This window comes from Geotrypetes seraphini, chromosome 17 (genome assembly GCF_902459505.1).
Source record: "Geotrypetes seraphini chromosome 17, aGeoSer1.1, whole genome shotgun sequence".
Lineage (NCBI taxonomy): Eukaryota > Metazoa > Chordata > Amphibia > Gymnophiona > Dermophiidae > Geotrypetes > Geotrypetes seraphini.
The window spans coordinates 16,476,311-16,501,302 of NC_047100.1; the positions used below are offsets into that span (position 1 = coordinate 16,476,311).

Below are 24,992 nucleotides of genomic sequence, written 5' to 3' on the forward strand. Positions count from 1 at the left end.
TTTATAAATCAAAGCTCTGGCTGCTGAACTAGAGAAAGATGTTCAGCTGGCAGGGCTTTGTTTATAAATTTTTATCAACACAACTAATATACTACTTTATCCTAAAGCAAAAAAAAACCCAAACAAATAAATATAATTTTTTTTCTACCTTTGTTGTCTGGTTTCTGTTTTCCTCATTTTCTCCTCATGCAATTCCTTCCATCCACTGTCTGCCTTATTTATGACTCTTCCATTTGCTCTGTTACTGTGCCTCTCCCACCCCCACCCCCCTCATTGGTCTGGCATCTCTGTCTTCGTCCCTTCCAGCGTCTTCTCCCTACTCCCTGTTCCACATTTCCCTTCCAGCGTCTTCTCCCCACTCTCAGTTCCCCATTTCCCTTCAGCGTCTGTTCCTTTCCACCCTCCCTCCTCCATCCCTCTTCAGTGTTTGTTCCTTTCCATTCCCTTCCTTCTCTCCACCCCCACCTCAGCACCTTTTGCGTGGTCCATGCATCTCCATCCCTTTGGGGTGTGTTTTAATTTAATTTGTTCAAGCAGTCCGAGCCTGAAGTTGCGTGTGTCTGGAAAAGCTTCTCCTCTGACGGAACCGGAAGTTGCATCAGAGGAGAGGCTTCTGCAGACGCACGCAACTTCAGGCTTGGGCTGCTTGAACAAATTAAATTAAAAATGTGCCCTGAAGGTAGGAGGGAGGGAGATGGATGTGGCGGCGATGGGTTGCATGTGATTAGTGATCGCGCGTGTTCCCTCCCTCAACTGCGGAGACAAGGCCATTCACTGCTCCATGGAGTGGTGGATGGCCTTGTCCCTGTACCCATGGATAGCATTTTCTTTTTCCCCAGCCACCGTGTCATTTTCTACTGCAAGCAACTGGCTTTGGCTGCCTTTTGGATTAGTTGGACTGAAGTTTCACTTTAACAGCAAATAAATTCCTTCCTTTGTAATATATATGCTATGGACAGTAATTATTTGGAGAATCAGTGTTGTTTTCTTAATTGCTGTACCAGTCATAATAATCATGAATAATCCAGTCTCTTATATTTAATAGCGTTTTCCATTGGGGGGTGATGATGAAGTTATGAGTTCTACCCTGCAGCAGTTTGCTAAAGTGATAGATGAGGTAAGTGCACCATAGGAGGTATAAGCTCATGTTTGTTTAGTAACTTTGTCCACAGTTGGACCTTTCTCAGCATTAGTGGGTTTTTGAATACAAAATGACTTACCAGGTATACCTATTGGGATAAATAAAGTATTAATATAATGTACCCAATAAGGCATGTATCTTGGCAGCAACATTTGGTTCTAGTTAAAACAAAACACATTCATATCAGTATGGTGGATAAGATATTTTGTCCTCTGAATTGCATATGTTGTGTTCAAGTTTTCTGAGTTTGTTTTCAGTATTAGTTATTTTGACTGATTTTACTGTTATCCAAACTGATATTTTTTTCATTTTGTGAGTTAATTTTGATTAATGTGGTGTCTTAAAAATGAAATCCTACAACTTTATTGTTGCTGCTGTATAAGGTATAAAGATATACTTTAAAAAAAAAAAAATTTGAGAGATTTTTGATAGTTAGTAAGGCATGATCAGCTAGCGGTGGAGTGTCTTTGTTGGAGATTAAGATAAGGACTGTTCCAATACAAAATGAACATTTTATTTTATTTATTTATTTAGTCCATCTGCCCAAAGGAGCCCAGAACGGGTTACGATAAGTGTGTTATCCATCTTTACCTGTGAGTTTTGCAGAAGGAATCTTCTACAGCTTTTCAGTTCTGTCTCCTTGTGTCAGTGGGCAGTGCCCTTTCTCTGGACACAGGCAGGGGATATGCAGCCCCATTTGATGGTGAAGTCTCTGACAGCCTAATGACGTTGGTATTCTCCCCTAGCTATAGTAAGCTTTTGAGCTTACCGAGCATATACAGGATTGCCCTACTACTCGAGCCCCTCCTCTCTGCCTGTCAGTTTTTTCTGACCCATTCCTGTACAGTCACGGCTCATCCCTTTCTCAGAGAAAAATATTAATAGAAAAAAAAAATTAGTTTTTCTGTATCGCTTGATAGACTTGTAGGGCTGGTCTCAGTTAGGGCACTGGTCTTTGACCTGGGGGCCGCTGTGGGAGCGGACTGCTAGGCACAATGGACCACTGGTCTGACCCACCAGCGACAATTCTTATGTTCTTTACGGATGGGTAATATGCCTTACTGCTACCAGCAGGTGGAGACTCAGATCAAACTTGTATATCAGTATAGCATCCCCTCTTACTACTCCAGTTTTCCTCAGTCTCTGGTAGCAGATTGTAAGGCTTTTCAGCTTCCCTCTTAGCACTGTTGGAAGTTTGTTTGTGGACTCCTGGTTCCCCTTTTTCTGTCGGATAGAGCTTGGGCGGGTTCTGTTTCGGGATCCATCCGACCTCGGGGGTGTTAAACCCAGCGGGTCTCATACTGGGTCCCTCCCCCCACCTTCCTCCACCTCCCAATATTTTTGTAGAGGGCCTCAGCAGGCGACCTGGCCCCCTGGTTGGTCAGCCCTCCAGCTTAGAGATGTGGAGTCTGTTCTGCCTAAGTAAAAAGAAATAACAAAAAAAATCCTGAGGTGTGCCAGTCTAAAGACTCATTTCCCTTTAAAACTACCCTTTTTTTCTGTGTTTTTCTCAACTTACCAGCACTTTCTTTAAAGCTAGGGCGGTTTTCAGCACAATGAGCTCTTTTAAAGGGAAAAAGTGCTCCAGGGGCGAGGTACTCTTGGCAGGCCTGTGCAAGTGTTGTGCAGGCTGGAGTGGTGGGGAAGTCTCGTCGGTAGCAGATGCCGGTGGCCAGAGCACCCCACCGCATGTGCCTCGCGGTTCGGCTTCAGATCGTAGAGAAGCCCAGGCTTCCCCCAACGCCCATGTGGGGGGTTCCCCAGCCGCCGATGGTCAGGGAGAAAAGGATTCCCTTACCGCCAGTTCGGCTGGGGATTCCCTTTTCGTGTCGATCGGTTCCTCATCCTCAGCGTCAGGAAAGTCTCAGGCTTTTCAGACATGTCAGGCCGCAGGAGCTCCAATTTTGGTGGTTTCAGATCTGATTTTGTAGGTTTCAGGTCCAATTTTGGCAGGAAACTCCTCATTCATTTCAGTTACCTCAGGTGATTTTCCCCCTGTTCTGGGGCAGGGAGTCCCTTGGGGTTACCGGGGGTCTTTCCCCCTGAATTTATGTTAGCACTTTGTAAAGCTTATGTGCTGGCGGCAGGAGGTTCCGTATCCATTCTGGGGGGTCTCGGGGCAGGATGAGTTTCGCTCGACGTCTTCCCCGGTGCGGCCCCACACAGCGGCGGTTTTGCCCCCTTTACTTTCTCATCCAAATGCACGATGGTCTCTTGGGATGAGGATTTTCCCAGAGGAGGTGATCCCTTGGGAAGAATTCCAGGATCCTCTTGGTTCGAGCGCCCCCCCAGCCGGCGAAGATGCATCTAGTGTGCATTTTTCAGCGGGAGGAGCTCCATGAGTTAATCCTTCAGGTCTCCTCGGTTTTGCACTTTGAGGACCTCTTGTCGGAGCCCCTGCGTATGGTGGACCCCTTGCTTAAGGGTATTCGCTCTACTTCCCGCTCTTTTCAGTGGTTTCTGGAAGTGATCCAGGACAGCTATGCTCTGGAGTTCTCCCGGTTCTTGCCAGACCGTTTTCTTTCGCTTCTCGCTCGCAGGTGGGGTAGAAGCAGCAGGCTTTTCGCCATACCTTTCAAAGATTGTTGGGTCTTCACACAGTGGTTCTGGTTCCCCCGCTGGAATGGGGCACAGGTTGGTACTCGATTTACTTTGTGGTGCCAAAGAAAGAAGGGACCTTTGAAGGGGGTCAACAGGGCTCTTCACGTACCTTCCTTTTGCATGGAAACTCTGCAGTCTGTGATTCTGGCTGTTCAGCCCGGGGAGTTTCTGACTTCTTTAGATCTGACCGAGGCATACTTACACATTCCTATTTGTGCCTCCCCTTTTCGCTTCCTGCGCTTTATGATCTTGGGGCAACATTATCAGTTCTGTGCACTTCCCTTTGGTCTGGCCACGGCTCTGCGGATGTTCACCAAGATGATGGTGGTCGTCATGGTGGCATTGCGCAAAGAGGGCATTCTTGTTCATCCTTATCTGGACGACTGGTTGATTCGTGCCAAGTCGTTCCAGGAGAGCACTCGGGTCACGGCTTGAGTGGTGGAGTTTCTGCAGTCGCTGGGATGGGTAGTCAACCTTGCCAAGATCCGTGCTTTTGGGCTTTATAGGAGAAAGGGTCTTTGTCTTCCCATCAAGATGTATCCCGGTTTATGAAGGGAGCATTGCTATTGCAGTCTCCTTTGCAACAACCATTTCCAATGTGGAATCTTAACATTGTGTTACGGGCCCTCAGTAAAGCTCCTTACAGGAAGCATCACTGATGGATCTGACTGCCAGGATGGTTTGCCTGGTGGCGCTTGCTTTGGCCAGAAGGGTTTCAAAACATCGGGCTCTGTCATGCAAAGAGACATTACTCAGATTTATGTGTGTGTCTACATACTGGTACCTTCTATTCTGCCAAAGTTGGTGTTGGTGTTCTGTGTCAATCAGGAGGTCCGACCGCCTGCATTCCGGACTGCAGGTGTAAAGAAAAAGGATATTTTTGGAGTTACTGGATGTGAGGAGAGTTTTTCTCCGTTATCTTGAGGTGACAAATGATTTTTGCCTGTCAGATTACTTTTTTATGCTCTCCAGCACTGGCAGACTGGGAAAGCCAGCATCTAAGCATTTTATTCAGATGGATCTTCGTGGATATTTTGTCTGTGTACATTGGCTGTGGTAAACAACCACCAATTTCCTTGAAGGTACATTCCACCAGAAGTGTGACTTCTTCATGGGCTGAATCCCAAGTAGTTCCACCCAAGGAGATTTGGAGAATAGCTACATGGTCCTCTCGCCATACTTTCACAAAGTTTTATAGAGTGGATGTGAGAGTGCAAATGGATACCACTTTTTGGGTTGTCCTGATAGCAGCAGGCTCATCTGCCCTGCCCTAGACTCGGACTGTTTTGGTATGTCCCACTGGTCAATATTCATATTCCTTTTGCACTGGAAGGTAATATTAGGTTCTTACCCCGATTAATCTTCTTTCTAGTATAAAGGAACATGAATCTTGACACCCGCCCTGTCAGAGGTCAATTTAGCCTATTTCATGTCAGACTTGTATGAGTGTCTCCAAATAATTGCCTTGGAGTGATGTGATAACTCACTATGGCAAAATCTGAGGGAGAGCCTAAAACAACTTTATAAATGTTAGTGCTGGTTGCACTTAGGAAGGTGGTTTGTTTGTTCAACCCTGTTTGTATTAAGTTTCATAGGGTTTGACTATCTTGTTGCAGAGCAAAAAAGGCTTGACTTGGTCAGGGAGTTTCCAGTGCCCTCCTTGTTTCTACTCTTTTAGGACTGATCAACTACTTTGGTACGAACTGAGGGAGATAGAGCACTACTGCCCTGTTGATTCCTTCTACAAAACCTGCGGATAAAGATGGCTAACCCACTGGTTAAGACTCATGTTCCTTTATACCAGAAAGAAGATTATTGAGGTAATAACCTAATCTTCCCTTTAAAATTTTAGGGTAGGGAGTATTAGGGAATATTCCTCTCACAATTCTTCCATGATGAAGGCTAAAGTCTTGGGTATAAATAATGATATTTTTGAATATATTTTTTATATTCGTTTTATTATACTTGAGCTAACTGCTTTAAGTTTCTGTATATGGAAATGCTGAAAATTCAAATAAATAAAATATGTACTCGGAGCATCCACAGCCTAGACTAATATATTAGATTTTTTTTCTTACGTTTTATAATCATTATATATTTTGTAATTTTAACAGCTCAGCTCTTGCCATGCGGTGCTTTCAACTCAGTTAGCTGATGCGATGATGTTTCCCATTAGCCAGTTTAAAGAGCGGGATCTAAAAGGTACTGTGTTGAATACTGGTTCCCATGGTTCTGTTTTAATGCATGTAAATATGGTTTTACATTCAGTTAAATGTTGAATTTCAGCTTTTCAAAATAGGAGGTGTTTATAACTGGAAGAAATACAGCAAATATCAACATAAAATATTTTTTGTTTTTTATTGAATTATTGACTGATAAAGCTCATTGTTAACAAGCATTCTCTTGGACTACCATGATCCAATTCTATTTTTGGGGGGTTCATATTCTGTTTTACTCTCCATTTAAGGTTGTCTTTCCCTTAAAAAAAACCTTAAACAACTTTTATATGTACCAAGGGCATCAAATACATGAAGGAAGAAATATGTTTTGTTTGCATACTGTATTCCTGCGCAGATTGTAAACAGGACCATCAGATTGTCATAATTATAGTCCAGGCAGGCTATTTGGACCTCGTGATGGTCCGGTTGGGCTTTGGTGGATGTTGACTGTGTTTTCCCTCCTCCCCTTGTCACGTGGATCTGTGGGGGTTGAGGTCTCAGTCCAATTTTGGTCCGACTGGCAGCTTGAAGATTGCAGCACTTGGACTTGATTTGTGATGGCTTCAGCAGGCTAGCACAGAGACAGACTGTGAGTAAAGCTATTGTAGTCTATGGGAAAATTGGAAGGGGATCTGAAATTGCATGTTCAAAGCATTTCTGGGGTTGGATATGGGGTCCCCCCACCTCCAAAAACCCCTTCCCAGACCTTTTGATTTGGTTTTCCCATGACCATGCTATTGCAGTAGCCATCTTGGATTTCCCAATTGTTCTTTAAAAGCCTCCGTCTGCCTCAAAACACTTCAGTTTTGCTTGAAATCACTTGGGATGGACCCCTCAGGTTGTGATGCCCCTAGATCATGCCAGATTTGTGCTAGATGATTGGCTGAGGAGCATCCATGTACCACGGAGCACATGAGAGAGGGGCGGAAGCCTTGGGCTTAGTCTCTCCTGGTACCTCCAGGGCTGGGGATCGCAAATGGCGTCTTTGTTTGTGAAAAAATTCCCTCCAGAGCCTCTGGATAGTGATTAGACAAAGCATAGGTGCGTGGACACCACAGAGTCCAAGAGGAGACCACGGGAAGCCCTGAAGAGGTCCTTGGAGCCCTCGAGTCCTGACTTTACCCTTGATTTTGTAAGTCTAATGTGGACAGCCTACTTAAATTATTTGGGTTCCCAGGCTCCGGCACAAGGAGCACCAGTGGCTGCGCAAGGGGGTTTGCACACTTCAAATGTGCACTCTTCGGGGGTGATCAACTGCTTTGGTATGAACTGAGGAGATGGGGACTGCCCACTGAGACAAGAAGGCAGAGCTGAAAAGATGTAGATGACTCTCTCTGCAAAAACTCGCAGGTGGAGGTGAATAACCTACTGTAAAGACTCATGTTCCTTTATACTGGAAAGATGATTATTGAGGTAGGAACCTAATCTTCCCTTAGCCTATAATAGCAAAAAATGATATTGTCTAACAGATTAGGGCAGTGGTTCTCAACAGAGCTGTGGAGTTTCTGCATAAAACCTTTGACTCAGACTCCTTTATTTATGGTATCTCCTCTTCGACTCTGACTCCTTTGTATATCTGTTTAGGTGTTGCATTACATACAAGGTGTGGCTTCTTGGGATTTTGGTTTAATTTATGTATTATCATTTTTGGTCAGCTATTATAGATTTGGCATTTGTGCTCTCTCTCTGTGAATGAGATATTTTGTTAGCATGATTTTTCTATGCAGCATTTTGTAGTAATTTGGCTTGTTCACTTGTCTCATTAGTGGAGGGGATATTTGTGAGAGGGAGGGGAGATGGTTTTTTTGTTGATCCTTGTTCTGTATTTGATTTATAAAATTACAATAGTACAGAATATTGTTTCTTCTTTTTATACTTTTAATAAAATGATTTCAATATAAAATCATAAGATTCGAGGCTTGTGCAGATGAGTTCAGACAAGAATTTGTGAGAATGGGGACAAAGTTTGTAGGGATGGGGTGAAGACAGGGACAAACTTTGTCCCCATGTCATTCTCTAGGTGCCATGTTCATTAATACACCGTATTTTTCGCTCCATAAGATGCACTTTTTTCCCACTAAAAATTATACAGCGAAGATATAAATTTTTTACACCCGCCTCCCCCGTCGTACCTTTTTGCATGTCACCTCCCCCCCGGTCATACCTTTTTAAATGCTTCCCCCTGTCGTAGTATCTATTTTAAAAATGTTCCCCCCCCCCCCGGCTATACCTTTTTACATGCCGCTTATAGCCTGGTGGTCCAGCGATGTATTGGCCGACTCCTGCCTGGGCCGGCGCTGCTTCCTGAATGGCTGCAGTCAGTTCTCATGGGACTCGTGAGAACTGACTGCAGCCATTCAGGAAGCAGCGCCGGCCCAGGCAGGAGTGCGGAAAGCTCGCTCTTTGTTGACAGATATAATACATAGGTCCTGTTAGTAGCATAGGTCCTTGCTGGATATGTGAATGTTGCCTTTTCCTTTCTTCCTGACTAAGCTTTTTGAAAACTGTCTCAATCTTACTCAGTTAATATTGATGGTAATATTTCTAATTCCTGGCAGCCTCCTTGCGGGGTTCCCCAGGGCTCTCCACTTTCCCCAATCTTATTCAATCTTTATATGACAACTTTGAACACTTACAAGTTGTCAGCTTGGGAAACGCTTTTTACCTGTGCGGATGACATCTTTATATTGATCGAGATCGACTCAAATATTACCAATTTAATTTTGACTCATTATATGTTGTGTGTCCTCGTATAATAGGATAATTGAATTGAAATGTGTGATATATTTTTATTTATGCTCTCTTTTTAATGTCTATTTTTCTGACATAGGCACTCTTTTTGGTGTTTGGCCTAATTTTTATACAATTATCCCCTCATTTAAATTACATAGTATGAAATGAATTCAAGTTTCAAAAAGCATTGATGACCCTGTCGTCCTCACTAGTGTTTATATGTGGCATAATGCATATGACTTAGCATACAGAAAAAGAAATCCTAGCAGTCCAGTTTTGCAGATGTCGACTCTTGTACTTATACTAATATTGGGTTTTTGGGTTTCTTTTTTTTTCAACAGAAATCCTGACTTTAAAAGAAGTTTTTCAAATTGCAAGTAATGGTATGTGTATTTTAAATTTTAAAGTTGCAGATACTATACGAGGAGTTAAATATTAAAACTTTTCCATGGCTCGCTCTTCCTTCTTGGATGACTCGAGGGCCTTGAATAAAATCAAGATCAGAATTCTTATTTTAATACAGTACATGATTGATTTTCTTTTAATTGACATTATGGACATAAATTTAAAAATATGCTAATTAATGCAAAAGCTTGCATAATCTAAGCACAGACATAGGAGAGAATTTTATAAATGGCAGTCAATTCCCATGCCTAACTTTAGGTTTCAGACTTGCTCCTGCTGAAACCTGGTGTAAATGTTCCCCAGTTAGGCATGCTGAAGCCATATTCTGTAACTAAGCATGCAGTCTTTTCAGAATACCCTTGACAAGCCCATGGCTATGCTCCCTTTTGACATATGTGCCTTATAGAATAGCACACAGCCAGATAGATGCGCATGCAAATTTTAGCGAGTGCCAATTAACTTCAATAATTGGTTGTTTGCACCCGATTATTGATAGTTAAGGACTCATTACTTAATAAATTGGGCTTGCACAAATTTAAGCAATTAAATCTGGGCGCCATATATAGGATAAGAGGGATAGTGTCTGCACCTGCAAAGTAGGAGCAGTTTCTGCTTCATAGGCTATTATGTGTCTTTAAAATAGTGCCATCCTGTTATCAATTTGCCCTTTTTGCATTGGATAAAAATGCTTAGCATTAAGATTTTGTGATTGAGCTTTTTTTGTTTTTAGTGGATGTGCTAGGTCAGATATTGCTGGCACCTTGTCCAGCAAATCTTTGTTTACCAACTTTATTGGTTTGTTTTTCCCCCAAATTGTCCATATCTAGTAACATATAATCATCGTTTTATTGTACTTTCAGATCATGATGCTGCCATCAACAGATACAGTCGATTGTCAAAAAAAAGAGAAAATGAAAAGGTTTCACTGTCACATTTCATTTTCTGTAAATGTGTGGTTTCTACTATAACAAGATTAAGGAGCCCTTTTACTAAACTGCAGTAAACAGTAACACATGCTTGTCATAAGTTAAAATCTACTGCCTTAGGGCGTACTCGGGCATCTAGGTAGTTATGTGTTGGCATGTACAAAAAAAAAAAAAATTAGCACTGGGGACTTGTTCAGTGCTAATCTGTTAGTGCAGCTGCATCATTGTGCTAACCGGGGGTCCTTACCCCTTTGTAAATTGAGAAATTAGCATGTGGCTATTTTATAGCTCTGCTAAAAGTTGCCACCTGAGCATGGAAAAGCCCCACACTACTGATGCCACAGGACACTTTTATTTTTAGTGCCACCTAGTAAAAGGGCCTCTATATTAACAGTCAAAAGTTATTGCAGTGTATTCTACATTCTAGTATTACAACTGATTCTTGGGCTTTTTAAATTAGCAGGTCTATATCGCTTCCCTACAAAAATAAATTTTACAGCATCTTCGTAGCTGAGACAAGAGGGTATATGGGTATAAAGACATTTCCTCCTAGGGCCTAGGTTAGAAAGTAAGAAGTTAAATGACTGTCTGTCTACTATACTTTTCCAGATAGTTGAATGCAAGCAGTGAATCACATACAAATATAAGAGTTACAGATTGATACTTGCACTCGCTATCCATGCATTAGCAGAAGTAAACATTTTTTAAGTGCATTCATAAAAATTGTGCCAGTTAAAAAAATTGCCAGACCTCAGTCTTTGCTGAAACTCTATATAAGGCCCATATCTGCAAAGCTCTACCCCTCCCCCCAACATACATTGCATATAAGTTAACTTCTTTAGTAATACTGAAGACTCATGTTCCATTGTAACACTGCATTTGCAAGAGGGGTGGCTAATGAACTCAAGGCTGGGGGAATATTAATTTCCTGTCCATCCTGCTACTTTAGGAAGGATATTATGTAGTAATGTTGATTAAATATATCTTGTGGTTTAGCAATTCATTTTAACATCTTGCAGATTAAAAAAAAATGTTCTTAATTTTTTAAAGGTTAAATTGGAAGTGATGGAAGATGTTTATACATCTAGAAAGAAACAGCATCAGACCACAATGCATTATTTCTGTGCTTTGAACACACTTCAGTACAAGAAAAAAATTGCTATGCTAGAACCACTGCTAGGATACATGCAAGCTCAGGTGAGTGCTCTGGGTGGCAGAGTGTTAGACATTTACTTTCACGAGACAGTGAACATAAGAATAGCCATACTGGGTCAGACCTGTGGTTCATCTAGCCCAATGTCCTGTTTCCATAGTGGCCAAATCCAGGTCACAAGTACCTGGTAGAAACCCCATGTAAGTTCAATGAGTATCCCAATAGCAGTCTATGGACTTTTCCTTCAGGGACTTGTCCAAACCTTTTTAAACCTAGCTGCATTAACCACTATTACTACATCCTCCAGCAATGAGTTTAAGAGCTCAACTATTTTTTGAGTGAAAATATATGTCCTCTTATTGGCTTTAAAAGTATTTCCATGTAACTTCATTGAGTGTCCCCTAGTCTGTAATTTTTTGATAGTTAAACATCGATTCATTGGTACCCATTCTATGTCACTCAGGATTTTGTAGACCTCATTCATATTTCCGCTCATCCATCTCTTTTCCAAATTGAAGAGACCTATTCTCTTTAGCCTTTCCTCATATGAGAGAAGTTCCATCCTCTTTATTATCTTGGCCATTCTTCTTTGAACCTTTTCTTATTTTTAAAGATCTTTATTCATTTTTACATCTTTCAACAAGTGCAACAATAAATTAACAATTGAAATTAAATACATCAAATGAATTTCTGTCATATTTAACAATAATACATAAAATTTAACCCCTACCCTCCCAACCCTACCTTAACCTATGTAATCAAATATATCTTATGAAATATTCTTTTTACTGATCTAAACCTTTAATAAAATTCAGATTTCCCCCCCTCCCATCCCTTCACTTGTATTGTATTTATAATGGAAAAATGATATCTATTCATTACAATAATTCGTCAATGGCCCCCATATTTCTTTAAATGTTTTATAATTCCCTTTTTGTATGGAATGGATATTGTTCTCTCCATCTTATAGATGTGACACAATGAGTTCCACCAAAAACTGTAATTAAGCCTGCTCTAATTTTTCCAATTATGCGTGATATGTTGTATAGTGACTCCTGTCATAATCAATAAAAGCTTATTATTGTTTGATGAAATTTGGCTCTTTGTTCTCATTGACATACCAAACAGAATAGTGTCATACAACAAAGCCACAGGGTTCTCTAATAAACAATTTTTATCCCAGGACAAGCAGGCAGCATATTCTCTACATGTGGGTGACGTCAAGCAAACTTGATTGAAGATCTTAAAGTTTGCTAGTGCTGCACCACGCATGCGTGTGCCTTCCCGCCCCACTAGAGGGCGCGTCTCCTCAACATGGTCCTCAGTTCTTAGTTTTCCGCGGAGCCAGAAAGCCCTGTCTCTCTTCTCTGCGACTCTAAGTGCCTTTCTTGCACCGCGGCTTCTTTTATTATTTTATTGGAAGTCGCTGTGCCTCACGTCTTCTTCTTTTCCATTCGTAAAAAAAAGAAAATTTTTGTGTTTTCCTTCTTCGTATCGACAAAAAACCGGGGACCCCGGTTTTTCCCTGGCTACCCGGCCTCGCAGTGGCTGCGGCATTCCTTCCTGCCTTATGTCCCGGCCTCTTACCAGGTTCAAGAAGTGCACACAGTGCAGTCAGGTGATCTCCATCACAGACCCGCACCGTTGGTGTATCCTTTGCCTGGGTGTTGACCACCCTACGGACTCTTGCCCTTGTTGTGCCACCCTTCAGCCTTGGGCTCTTCATTGACGGCGAGCCAAGATTGTGGAACTCTTCAACATGGACCCCTCCGCGGATAAGGCCTCGGCCCCGGTCTCGGCCTCGACCTTGACCTTGGTCTCGACGTCGGCCTCGAAGACCTCGGTCCCGAGCAAGTCTCCCTCGACTTCGAAGGCCTCGGCAGCTCTGGCTTCGAAGACCTCGGCCTTGGGTAAATCTCCTCTTCCTCCTTCAGGTTCACAGCTACCGAAGAAGCCGCCCTCGGAGTCTTTGGCCACCTAGGCAGTGAGTGTAGTCCTGCCGGCCTCGACGAGACCTCCTCTTAAGCATGCCTGCACATTACGGGAATACTCTACATCGAGATTGCCCTCGTTGGAGCGCACTGCTGCACCTGTTCGTCCAAATCCTTTGGTCTCGGTGCCCATGTTCGAGGATATGCTTAAGGCTATCTTAACCTCGTCGTTAACCAGCCTGAGCGTCGCGCCGAGGGATCTCGAGGCAAGGCACGTCGGTCTCGACGCTCGTCCTCGAGTGCCTCCTCGCCTATTCCCTCGAGGCGGAGTTCTCCCGCCGCCCATCCTCAGTCGAAGCGCCGGCCCAAACGTACTTCTTCCTCGAGGCAGCCAAACAGCCCGGGGACTCTCTCCCGAGGCGGGGTATGTCGCCGGGCCCTCACACTACGGCATCCATCAAGCCCTCGGACCTAGAATTGTCTGACCCTCGTCTTCGCCATTTTCCCGTGCCGTCTCGGTCTCCGCACTGAGGGGCTTCGAGGTTGAAGACACCAGCCTCTCTGTCAAGTTGGAAGGACTCTTCTTCCCGAGGCTCACCGAGGCGGGCTCCCCGGACCTATAAGCGCAAGCTGTCGTCGTCTCCCCCTCATTCTCTCGATGTCCATGCTTGTGGATATTGACCTGCCAGCGCAGTATTCGAGGGAGGCTTACCCCTCGTTCTCGGCTGCCCTGAAGTCCTGCTCGGCTTCACTCCTTGAGGGGCATTCTGTGGGCAAGCCCATGTCCTCCTTCACCAGGTTCGTGATGAAACATAGAAACATAGAAAGATGACGGCAGATAAGGGCCATATAGCCCATCAAGTCTGCCCACACTATTTACCCACCCTCTTAAGTCTTCTGACCCCTTAAGTATAATTGTAATTATACTGTCACTCTACTGACCCGCTCATTCAAGTCCTAGTGACCCTATCCCTTGGCATGACCCCGTAGGGATCCCACATGGGTATCCCATTTGTTCTTGAAGTCTGGGATGCTGCGTGCCTCGACCACCTGCACTGGAAGCTTGTTCCAATGCTCGATCACTCTCTCCGTGAAGAAGTACTTCCTTGCGTCTCCACGAAACTTCCCTCCCCTGAGTTTGAGCGGATGTCCTCTTGTGGTCGAGGGTCCCCTGAGAAGAAAGATATCCTCTTCCACCTCGACCCGTCCCGTGATGTACTTAAATGTCTCAATCATGTCTCCCCTCTCCCTACGCTCTTCAAGAGTGTAGAGCTGCAATTTGCTCAGTCTTTCCTCGTATGGGAGACCCTTTAGCCCCGAGACCATCCTGGTGGCCATCCGCTGAACCGACTCAATTCTGAGCACATCCTTACGGTAATGTGGCCTCCAGAATTGCACACAGTACTCCAGATGAGGTCTCACCATGGCTCTGTACAATGGCATCATGACTTCAGGTTTCCTGTTGACGAAGCTTCTCTTGATACAACCTATCATCTGCCGTGCTTTAGATGAAGCCTTCTCCACTTGAGTGGCTGCTTTCATGTCAGCACTGATGATTACTCCTAAGTCTCGTTCTGCCGTAGTCCTGGTTAAAGTTTCTCCATTCAGGGTGTAAGTTCTGCAAGGATTTCCGTTACCGAGATGCATGACCTTACATTTCTTGGCGTTAAAGCCCAGCTGCCACATCAAGGACCAACTTTCTAAAGTACGCAGGTCTTGCTCCATAGCATCTTGTAGATTATGGCCGTTTACTATATTGCATAGTTTGGCGTCATCAGCGAATAAGGTTACTTTGCCTTGAAGCCCTTGAGTCAGATCCCCAATGAATATGTTGAAGAGGAGTGGGCCCAGGACCGAACCCTGTGGCACTCCGCTAGTCACCTCCGACATTTTAGAGAGGGTACCGTTAACTACCACCCTCTGAAGTCTGCCATTAAGCCAATCTTTAACCCATGCAGTTAGAGTCTCTCCTAATCCCATCTATTTCATCGGCAAAGCGCTGCAACTGGACCTCCAGTCGGGATCCAGGTATACCCGGGAATATTTGGAGGAGATGGAGCTTCCTTACCCACCGAAGGAATCCCTTTGCCTCCCCTTGAACCCGGTTTTGCAGTAGACTTTCTTCCGGAATTTGGAGACATCTTACTCTATTCCAGCCATTCTGTCCAAGATGGAGTCCAGGTACCAGACGGTCCCCTGTAAGGGGTTTGAAAGGCTCAGATCTCCCACCAATCTTTGGTGGTGGAGTCTTCCTTGAAGAAGTCTAACTCTTCCAAGGTCTACGCGGCTGTCCCGCCGGGCTGGGAAGGCTGGACTATGGACAAGTTTGGTAGGCGCCTGTACCAGAATTCGATGATGGCGAACAGAGTTCTAAACTATAATTTTACTTTTACATCATATCTGAAACAGTGCATCAAATCCATGCCCTCTTTTCAGGAGGACTTGCCTGTTCATTGCCGGATGGAATTTCGCCGGCTCCTGGATACGCTGTCGTAGATTCGCCTTTATATGTTTCAGGTGACCTATGATGCCTTTGAACTCTCCTCGAGGGTCTCCGCCTTTGCGGTAGCCATGCGCTGCCTAGCTTGGCTCCGCATAGTTGACATGGACCTGAATCTGCAGGACCAGCTGGCAAATCTCCCGTGTTTGGGCAAGGAACTGTTTGACGACTTCATCGAGGCAGCCACCAAACGCCTCTCCGAGCATGAGCACTCCTTTGCCTCCTTGGTCAGACCCAAGGCAAAACCCACTCCTCCTGAGTCATTCAAGTTGCTTCTCTGGCGTTATCCCCAAAAGTCCATGCCGGCTTTTTCCCGACCACCTCCTCGGCGTCCGCAGCAGCAAAGGGCCCCTCAGAAGCCTCAGACCCCTGTGGCGGCTAAGCCTGCGCCATCCTTTTCACTGTCCCTGTTGGGGCGGGCTGGCCCCCTCCGGCCTCGAGCCTTCTCCCCTCTCTATAGGGGGCCGCCTTCATGCCTTTTATCACCGCTGGGAACTGATAACTTTGGACAACTTGGTCCTCTCGGTCATCAGGGAGGGGTATTCCCTACACTTCCGGACTCCTCCGGACCTGCCCCCAAGAGAGTGTCCTTCCAACAGAGCATTACTCCCCCTTCTTCTCCAGGAGGCTCATGCCCTCCTTCGCCTTCGGATGGTGGAGGAGGTCCCCTTGTGTCAGCAGGGCACCGGATTCTACTACCGGTACTTTCTGGTCCCCAAAAAGACCGGGGACCTGCGCCCTATCCTGGACCTCCGAATGCTGAACAAGTTCCTGGTCAAGGAGAAGTTCCGTATGCTCTCTCTTCCCACATTGTATCCCCAGATGGACGAGGGAGACTGGTTGTGTTCCCTGGACCTGAAAGAGGCCTACACTCACATCCCGATCCATCTGGCCTCTCGCAGGTTCCTTCACTTTCAGGTGGGAGACCTTCACCTGCAGTATCGAGTCCTCCCTTTTGGGCTCGCTTTGTCCTCACGAGTCTTTACGAAGTGCCTCGTGGTGGTGGAGGCGGCCCTGCGGTTGCAGGGCCTTCAAGTGTTCCCGTACCTCGATAACTGGCTTATCAAGGCACCGTCACGGAGGGAGGTTATTTCAGTGACCCAATGGACTATTATGTTCCTTCAGCGTCTGGGCTTCGAGATCAGCTTCTCCAAGTCCCAGTTGTGCCCCTCTCAGTCTCTGCAGTTCATTAGGGCGATTCTGGACATGGTTCGCCTCCGCTCATTTCTGCCTCCACCTCGGCGGGCGGCCCTTATCCACCTGTGCCGGCAGGTCTCCCTTCAGGCCACGGCCAAGCAGATGATGATCCTGTTGGGACACATGGCCTCCACCGTTCATGTGATTCCTTTTGCCAGACTTCATCTCCGGGTATCCCAGTGGACTCTTGTGTCCCAGTGGAGACAAGACCGAGATCCTGCCTCTCAGCACATTGCGGTGACTCACTCCTTGCAGTGTTCATTCCGCTGGTGGATGCTCTCTTCCAATCTTTCCAAAGGTGTTTTTTTTTTTCACGCCCTCGCCGCAGAAGGTCCTAACAACGGACTCCTCCGCATATGCCTGGGGGGCTCACCTCGACGGACTCCGGACTCAGGGTCTTTGGTCGAGCGCTGACCATCGCTGCCACATTAACCTGCTGGAACTTCGGGACGTTTTCAATGCGCTGGTTGCCTTTTGGCATTTGCTTCAGGATCACGTGGTCCTGGTACGTACGGACAACCAGGTGGCGATGTATTATGTGAATAAGCAGGGGAGTACGGGTTCCCTGTCTCTTTGCCGGGAGGATCTTCGGCTCTGGGAGTGGGCGATATGCCACAACATCTTCCTTCGAGCGGTTTACATCCAGGGCGAGCTAAACTGCCTGGCGGACAAATTGAGTTGCCTTCTCCAGCCGCATGAATGGTTGCTCCATTCCTCGACTCTGCGTCAGGTGTTTGCTCGATGGGGGACGCCGCAGATAGATCTGTTTGCCTCGCCCCTCAACCACAAATTGCCTCGCATCTACTCCAAGATCGTCTCGAAGCGGATGCTTTCCTTCTAGATTGGAAGGACAGGTTCCTCCTTTTCCTCTGATTCTGAGGACTCTCATGCAGCTCAAGTCCACTCATGCCGCCATGATTTTGATAGCTCCTCGGTGGCCCAGGCAGCCATGGTTCTCCCTTCTCCTCCAACTCAATGTCAAGGAGCCTCTACTTCTGCCTGTATTTCCTTCTCTGCTGTCTCAGAGTCGGGGGTCGCTGCTGCATCCCAATTTGCAGTTTCTATACTTAACTGCTTGGTTCCTTTCCACCTGACGCCCTCCTTCGATTTGTCTCAGTCAGTGAGGGATGTTCTCGAGGCCTCTCTGAAAGGTTCTATTCGACAATGCTACTCCCAGAAATGGACTAGATTTGCTGCGTGGTGTGCTGAGCATCGTCTGGAGCCACTGCCAGCTTCCTTGCCTTTCGTGCTGGATTATCTGTTGCACTTGTCTCGGTCTGGTCTCAAATCGACCTATATTCGAGTCCACCTCCGTGCGATTGCTGCCTTTCTTCAGCCACTTGATGGGAAACCGCTCTCTGTCCATCCGGTGGTTTCCCGATTTATGAAGGGCCTCTTCAATGTTCATCCACCACTCAAGCCTCCCCCGGTGGTTTGGGATCTTAATGTGGTTCTGGCTCAATTGATGAAACTTCCATTTGAACCCATTGATAAGGCTCATCTGAAGTATCTCACTTGGAAGGTGGTGTTCCTGATTGCCCTCACATCTGCTCGCAGAGTCAGTGAGCTGCAGGCTCTGGTTGCGGACCCGCCTTTTACTGTATTTCATCATGACAAGGTGGTCTTTCGTACTTCATCCTAAGTTCTTGCTTAAGGTGGTTTTGGATTTCCACCTCAACCAGTCCATTGTTTTTCTGGTGTTTTTTCCTAAGCCCCACTCTCATCTCGGAGAAGTGGCGCTTCACACACTTGACTGTAAGGGAGCGTCGGCTTTTTACCTCCCAAGCACCCAATCTCATTGGACGGCTCCTCAACTCTTCATATCTTTCGATCCAAATCGGTTGGGGCGTCCTGTTTCCAAGTGCACTTTGTCCAACTGGTTAGCTGCTAGTATTTCCTTCTGCTACGCTCAGGCTGGTCTCCCAATGCAGGGTCGGGTCACGGGGCATAAAGTCCGAGCGATGGCGGCATCTGTCGCTTTCCTCAGGTCCACACCTATTGAGGAGATATGCAAGGCCTCGGTTCATACATTCACCTCTCACTATTGTTTGGATACTTTTTCCAGACGCGACGGCCTGTTCGGCCAGTCGGTTTTGCGTAATCTGTTCTCTTAAATTGCCAACTCTCCCACCGTCCTATCCTGGTTAGCTTGGAGGTCACCCACATGTAGAGAATATGTTGCCTGCTTGTCCAGGGATAAAGCACAGTTACTTACCGTAACATGTGTTATCCAGGGACAGCAGGCAGATATTCTCGCAACCCTCCCTCTTCCCCGGGTGGGCTTCTTTGCTAGCTATCTGAACTGAGGACCACGTTAAAGAGACACGCCCTCTAGTGGGGCGGGGAGGCACATGCATGCGTGGTGCAGCACTAGCAAACTTTAAAATCTTCAATCAAGTTTGCTTGAAAAGCTGCCTGCGACGGGGCTCCGTGGATGACGTCACCCACATGTAGAGAATATCTGCCTGCTGTCCCTGGATAACACCTGTTACGGTAAGTAACTGTGCTATTTGGGTCCAGATTGATTTCCAAAAGGTCAAAATAAAGGGACAATAGTATAACAAATGATCTAATGTCCCAATCTCAAGATTGCAATGCCAGCATCTATTAGACTTAGAGCTATTTAACTTCTGTAATCTAACTGGGGTCCAAAATGCTCTATGTAAAAGGAAAAACCAAGTTTGTCTCATAGATGCGGACACTGTACATCTCATTCTCCAAGACCAAATTCGTGGCCATTGAGATGCAGTAATTTGATGCTTTATCTCGATGCTCCAAATGTCCCTGTCCAGTTTTAGATTTTTTATTTATAAATCCGTTTATCAATTTATACCACTGTGCAGCCTGGTGTCCCAAGAAGTCCACATGAAAGCATAAAAATTCTAAACTATATTGAGTACCGGTATTAAGATTCTTCCATTCAGGAAACCCTGCCTGAATGGCCTGCTTCAGTTGCAACCATCTAAGCTTTGTGATTTATTAAGACCATATTTATGTTGCAACTGTGAAAAGTCAAGCAGTATACCATTTGAAATAACATCACCTAAAATCTGTATACCTGCTATCATCCAATACTTCCAGAACCTTTTCTAATTCTGCTATATCTTTTGAGACATGCGAATAGAACTGAATGCAGTATTCAAGCTGAGTTTGCACCATGGAGTGATATGGAGGCATTATAATATCCTTGGTCTCATTTACCATCCCTTTCCTAATAATTCCTAGCATTTTGTTTGCTTTTTTGGCTGTCTGCCTCTGCACATTGGGAACACCAGTGTGAAAAGTCTGATGCTGAGTGCACTGGTTCCTTGGAGGCCCACTGGGAGCTCACCAACAAGTCGATTCCTTCCACATGTTTGTTGCTCCAACACACTAAGAAGGCACTAAGGTAGCTTGAGTTGCAAAATGTGAATTAATGGGTGTTTGTTTGTTTTTTTATATTAGATAAGTTTCTTTAAGATGGGGTCGGAAAATCTTACTGATCAGCTGGAAGAGTTTTTAGCAAATATTGGAACAAGTGTACAAAAGTAAGTGGAGTTTTCCTCCCTGTTTTCCCAAATTTATGATGATTCAGTTATACAGTTAAAAATGCCCTGTATGTGGTATCCTGTGGAACGTTTAATTTCTGTTTAAGGCAACCCAATGGCTGCACATAATTTTAGTGTATGGGAGATTGATAGTTAAGGATAGTCCCAAACTCCCTCAGCTGTTAGAACATGCATCTTGCTTAGGATCTTCTACAGACTGTTGGGTTGCTGGTTTCATCTTTTTTGTTGATTGCTCTGGTATTCTGCAGCTGAACTATGAAAATTTACAAATGGAGCAGTAGAATTAATTATATCTTATTTAAAAAATATTTAGAAATATTTTGCAAAGCATACGTTTAAGTAGAAGAGTAACCTAATGATTAGAGAGGCAGGCTGAAAGCCAGGGAAGCCCGGACTCAAATCTTGCTTTTCTCATGAGCACTTATTGTGACTTTGGGCAAGTCCATTCACGCTCCATTGCTTCAGATACAATTCAGATTATAAACCCTCTCAGGTACGGCAGTAATGACAGTACCTGATATATTACTCTTTGTCAAGCTCAGATTTGGAATGTTCTAGATTTAAAATTTTAGATTTAATTAAGTTGTAATTAAGGTTTATATTTAGATACAATTGGAGAAGTCAAACCACGTTCTCTGATCCCTGGATCTGAAAACCCGCCCTGTTCAGTGATATAAGATTTTCCTCTGGTGAACCAATTGTGTTTCCAAGTTTGTGGATCTGTAATCGAGATCCACCCCTCTGCAGATCTTCCACAGCTTCGCTCCAAATGTGGGGGATGATTACTGCCTTGAGAGGTTATTATGACCAAGTCCTACACATCTTGGAGAAATTTAATTGGATTCTGCTTTATTTCTGTATTGAGGCAACTACTTAAATTAACAAATTGTAGCTTAGCCATCCAGTTCTGTTACAGTTAACCATCTTGCATCTACTGTATATGCCGTGTCTGTCTAGAAAGTATTGACGCCTTGTGACCATTGCTGGTATTGCAGCTTCTCACAGACAAAACTGAGCAGCATTATAGTAAGCAGTTTGTCTTGCACTAATAAATTTCTATATCAAGTGGGCAAGATTGAAATTTACCCATTTACAGGATTTGAAAAGTGTTTCAGCCAACTGCTTGAGGACCGCAGTGGAGTACTTTGGGACCCACACGTGGGAGACCTAGATGTACCCAGGGATGCCAAGTCTCACTCATAAGGAGTATGCGACATTCATATGAAAGGTTTCTCCCTCTCATACTTTGAGTTCTACTCTTAGTCATTAGTCTCGGTACCAGTGCACTGGTCCTGATCGCTGCTTCCATGAGAGACAAGTTTAAGAGGAGAGAAAGCCAAGAGGTCCTACCAGAGGAAGAAATGTCATTATACCTTGTGCACTTTGTCTCCTATCCATCCCTTTTCCATGCAGCTAAAAAAATGTACATGTGCTGCGTGGCTGTGGTAGAGGGCAGTTTTCAGCCCAGAATTTGCTCAGACAACTCTTTAGTTACCTGGGTGAATTCTTCTAATAACTCTCTCATATTGCTTCCACTTTCTATATATTCTTTCAGAAGCACCAAAAGCAAATATTATATGCTGATAACATGACATCCTCCATAATGGCTGATTATATTGCTGCATCCATCTCAGAGTGATGGCTATGAATTATTTTAAAAGTAATGTATGTTAATTACTGTGTTCCTCTGCCTTGAACATGCACCTGTTCTGGATGGTTTGTAGCATATGAATTCTGCAATTGCTTAAAACTCATTCTTGTTGAAAGTAATTTCATTAGTATTAGTTTGGTGGAAGTGTCACCTAACCATTTTTCAGTTGTTTTGTATAACCTTTTATTAGTGTGGCTTCATCATATTCTTTTCTATAACAGTGTTCGTCGGGAAATGGATTGTGAAGTTGAGACCATGCAGCAGACCATACAGGACCTGGAAGTAGCTAGTGATCCACTATATTTACCCGACCCAGATCCTAAGAAACTTCCTGTCAATCGAAACTTAACCAGGAAAGCTGGTTATCTTAACGTGAGGAAGTAAGTGGCACATTTTCTGTTTATATCACACTGTTCTGAAAAATTACTCAGTAACGTAAACTGTATTTCTTACAAGTATTTTTTATACCTGGTTATGATGTACTCTGTGTGTGTTTTCTTCTAGTTTCCTTTTATTTTTTTATGTATTTATCCATCCATCTTATATATCCAGTTTAATAGATCACCAATCCTTAAAAGCCTGCAAAGAAGTTCATGGCATAAAGGTTATTTAAGTGCAGTGTGAAAGTTACTTGCAGAATGCTGTCATAGAAACATGATAGCAGATAAAGGCCAAATGGCCCATCATGTCTGCCCATCTGCAGTAACCATTATCTCTTCCTCTCTCTAAGAGATCCTTTGAATTCAGACACAAGTCTCTGTCTCCACCACTTCTTCTGGGAGACTGTCCCACGCATCTATCACCCTTTCTGTAAAAAAGTATTTCCTTAGATTACTCCTGAGCCAATCACCTCTTAACTTCATCCTATGCCCTCTCATTTCAGAGCTTCCTTTCAAATGAAAGAGACTCGACTCGACCCATGCGCATTTATGCCACATAGGTATTTAAACATCTCTATCATATCTCCCCTCTCCCACCTTTCCTCCAAAGTTTGCAGTTTGAGATCTTTACATCTATCCCTATATTCCTTATAATGAAGACCATACACCATTTTAGTAGCCTTCCTCTGAACCGACTCCATCCTGTTATATCTTTTTGAAGGAGCGGTCTCCAGAATTGCACATAATATTCTAAATGAGGTCTCACCAGAGTGTTATACAGGGGCATCAATACCTCCTTTTTCCTACTGGTTATAACTCTTTGTATGCACCCTAGCATCCTTCCAGCTTTCACCATCACCTTTTCAACTTGTTTGGCCATCTTAAGATCATCCCACTCTTCTGCCATGCACATAAGTTCTTCACCCCCTAAACTATACCAATCCCTTGGGTTTGTGCAGCCCAAATGCATGACCTTGCATTTCTTAGCATTACATTTTAGCTACCAAATTTCAGACCATTCTTCAAGCATTGCTAGGTCTTTCTTCATGTTATTCACACCATCCGGGGTGTCTACTCTACTGCAGATTTTGGTAGTACAGCCCTTCAGCAATATCGTTTACAAAAATGTTAAAAATAACAGGCCCAAGGACATAACCTTGAGGCACACTACAGGTAACATCCCTTTCCTTAGAGCGATCACCATTGACCACTACTCTCTATTTCTTTCCATTCAACCAGTTCCTGACCCAGCCTGTCACTTTGGGGAAATAGCATATAAGTTATAGGAGGTCCTATGAACTGAATCCGTTAATCTATATAATATATCAACCTCCTATTTGATTCAACACTTGGGAAAGGTTGAAGTGTGGGTGTGCTAACAGCTTACATGAATAGCTAATAGCTAATTGTGATTTATAAACATTTAGTAATTCTATGGCATTAGTTTGCAACAAAAATATATGAAAAGTGATACAGTGTAATTATCCATTAACCCCTTTTATTCCTTTGAAAATAAGTCTAGTTTGGGGTGGATATATATATATATATATATATAAAGATCCAATTATTCTGTACTACTAGATGTGGTTAAGGTATTTATCAAAGCTGGGTTTCAAAGGGATTTGGTCAGGGTCAGCTTAACTTTTAGGCAAAACTAGGCAGTCGCCTGGGCTTTCAAAGAGCAGCAGCAATCAAAGCCAAACAGAGCCTGACAACATCATAAACTTCAAAAAAACCCTTCAGCTGGGGAGACGATCAAAGATGGTGTCGGAAGCGGACGCCTGAGAGGAGGCTCCGCTATTGAGCCGTGACAACCCTGCTGAGCAGTCTTCCCCTACCTGAGGATATGGAGGAGAGAAAGGGGGTGACCCGCATTGTCCCTTCTGTGGTGCCGGCAACCCAGCAGTAGCTCTCTCGGGCAACCCCGTGCAGGCATAAAGGGCGTCACTGAGCCCTGAGCAGCGGTTGATACCACTCCAACCCGGAAGAACACCGGTGGAGGGAGAGCTGGAAGCGTTGTTCCTTAGATTGGAATCTTCACTGCCCGGCTTTGGAAGGAGCCCAGCTCGAGCCCCCTCAGAAGAGGGAGAGCTGGGAGAGAATCAACAGCCCCACACCGGGTCTGAGGTGAGAGGTGCTTCGGGAGGGACTAACATACAATTTGGAGTGTTGGAGAAACCCGCAAAAATTGATATGGAGGCACTATGGCAAGCTATATCGGTTATAGATGCTAATCTCAAACTATCTTTTTCCACTTTATCTACTTACTATGGAACAGTCTTCTCCAAAGTTGAGCAACAGGGGGTAGATATTGCTCTAATGAAAGAAAACCTTGGGAAATAGGAGACAAAGCTCTCCGAAATGAAACAAGTAGAGTTAAAAGAAGGAACTTGTATGGCTAGAAAAATGGAGAGCGATGAAAATCAGTTGCAGAAGAACAATGTGAGACTTTTGAATTTTCCTAAATCTCTGGTGATCTCTCCTTTTGAGATGGTTAGGAAATACCATAAAGGAATATTATGTATCCTACCTGATAATTTACCTCCTATAGTTAGAGTTAAAAAACTCTGGGGAGGCTTCTACTCCTAATGAAGTCTTAGGAGCTAA

At 44.4% G+C, this 24,992-nt stretch overlaps 1 protein-coding gene across 3 annotated transcripts in view; it reads left to right on the top strand.

Annotated features, from left to right (window-relative positions):
• APPL1 (adaptor protein, phosphotyrosine interacting with PH domain and leucine zipper 1) overlaps nt 1-24,992 on the top strand; it is a 110,145-nt gene that overhangs the window by 19,818 nt on the left and 65,335 nt on the right. For all 3 annotated transcript variants that reach the window (XM_033925882.1, XM_033925883.1, XM_033925881.1), the window contains exons 4-10: nt 1,046-1,117; nt 5,857-5,944; nt 9,036-9,077; nt 9,960-10,018; nt 11,076-11,222; nt 20,251-20,333; nt 22,227-22,385. In XM_033925882.1, coding sequence (XP_033781773.1) covers nt 1,046-1,117; nt 5,857-5,944; nt 9,036-9,077; nt 9,960-10,018; nt 11,076-11,222; nt 20,251-20,333; nt 22,227-22,385 — 650 coding nt within the window. The remainder of the gene's footprint in view (nt 1-1,045; nt 1,118-5,856; nt 5,945-9,035; nt 9,078-9,959; nt 10,019-11,075; nt 11,223-20,250; nt 20,334-22,226; nt 22,386-24,992) is intronic.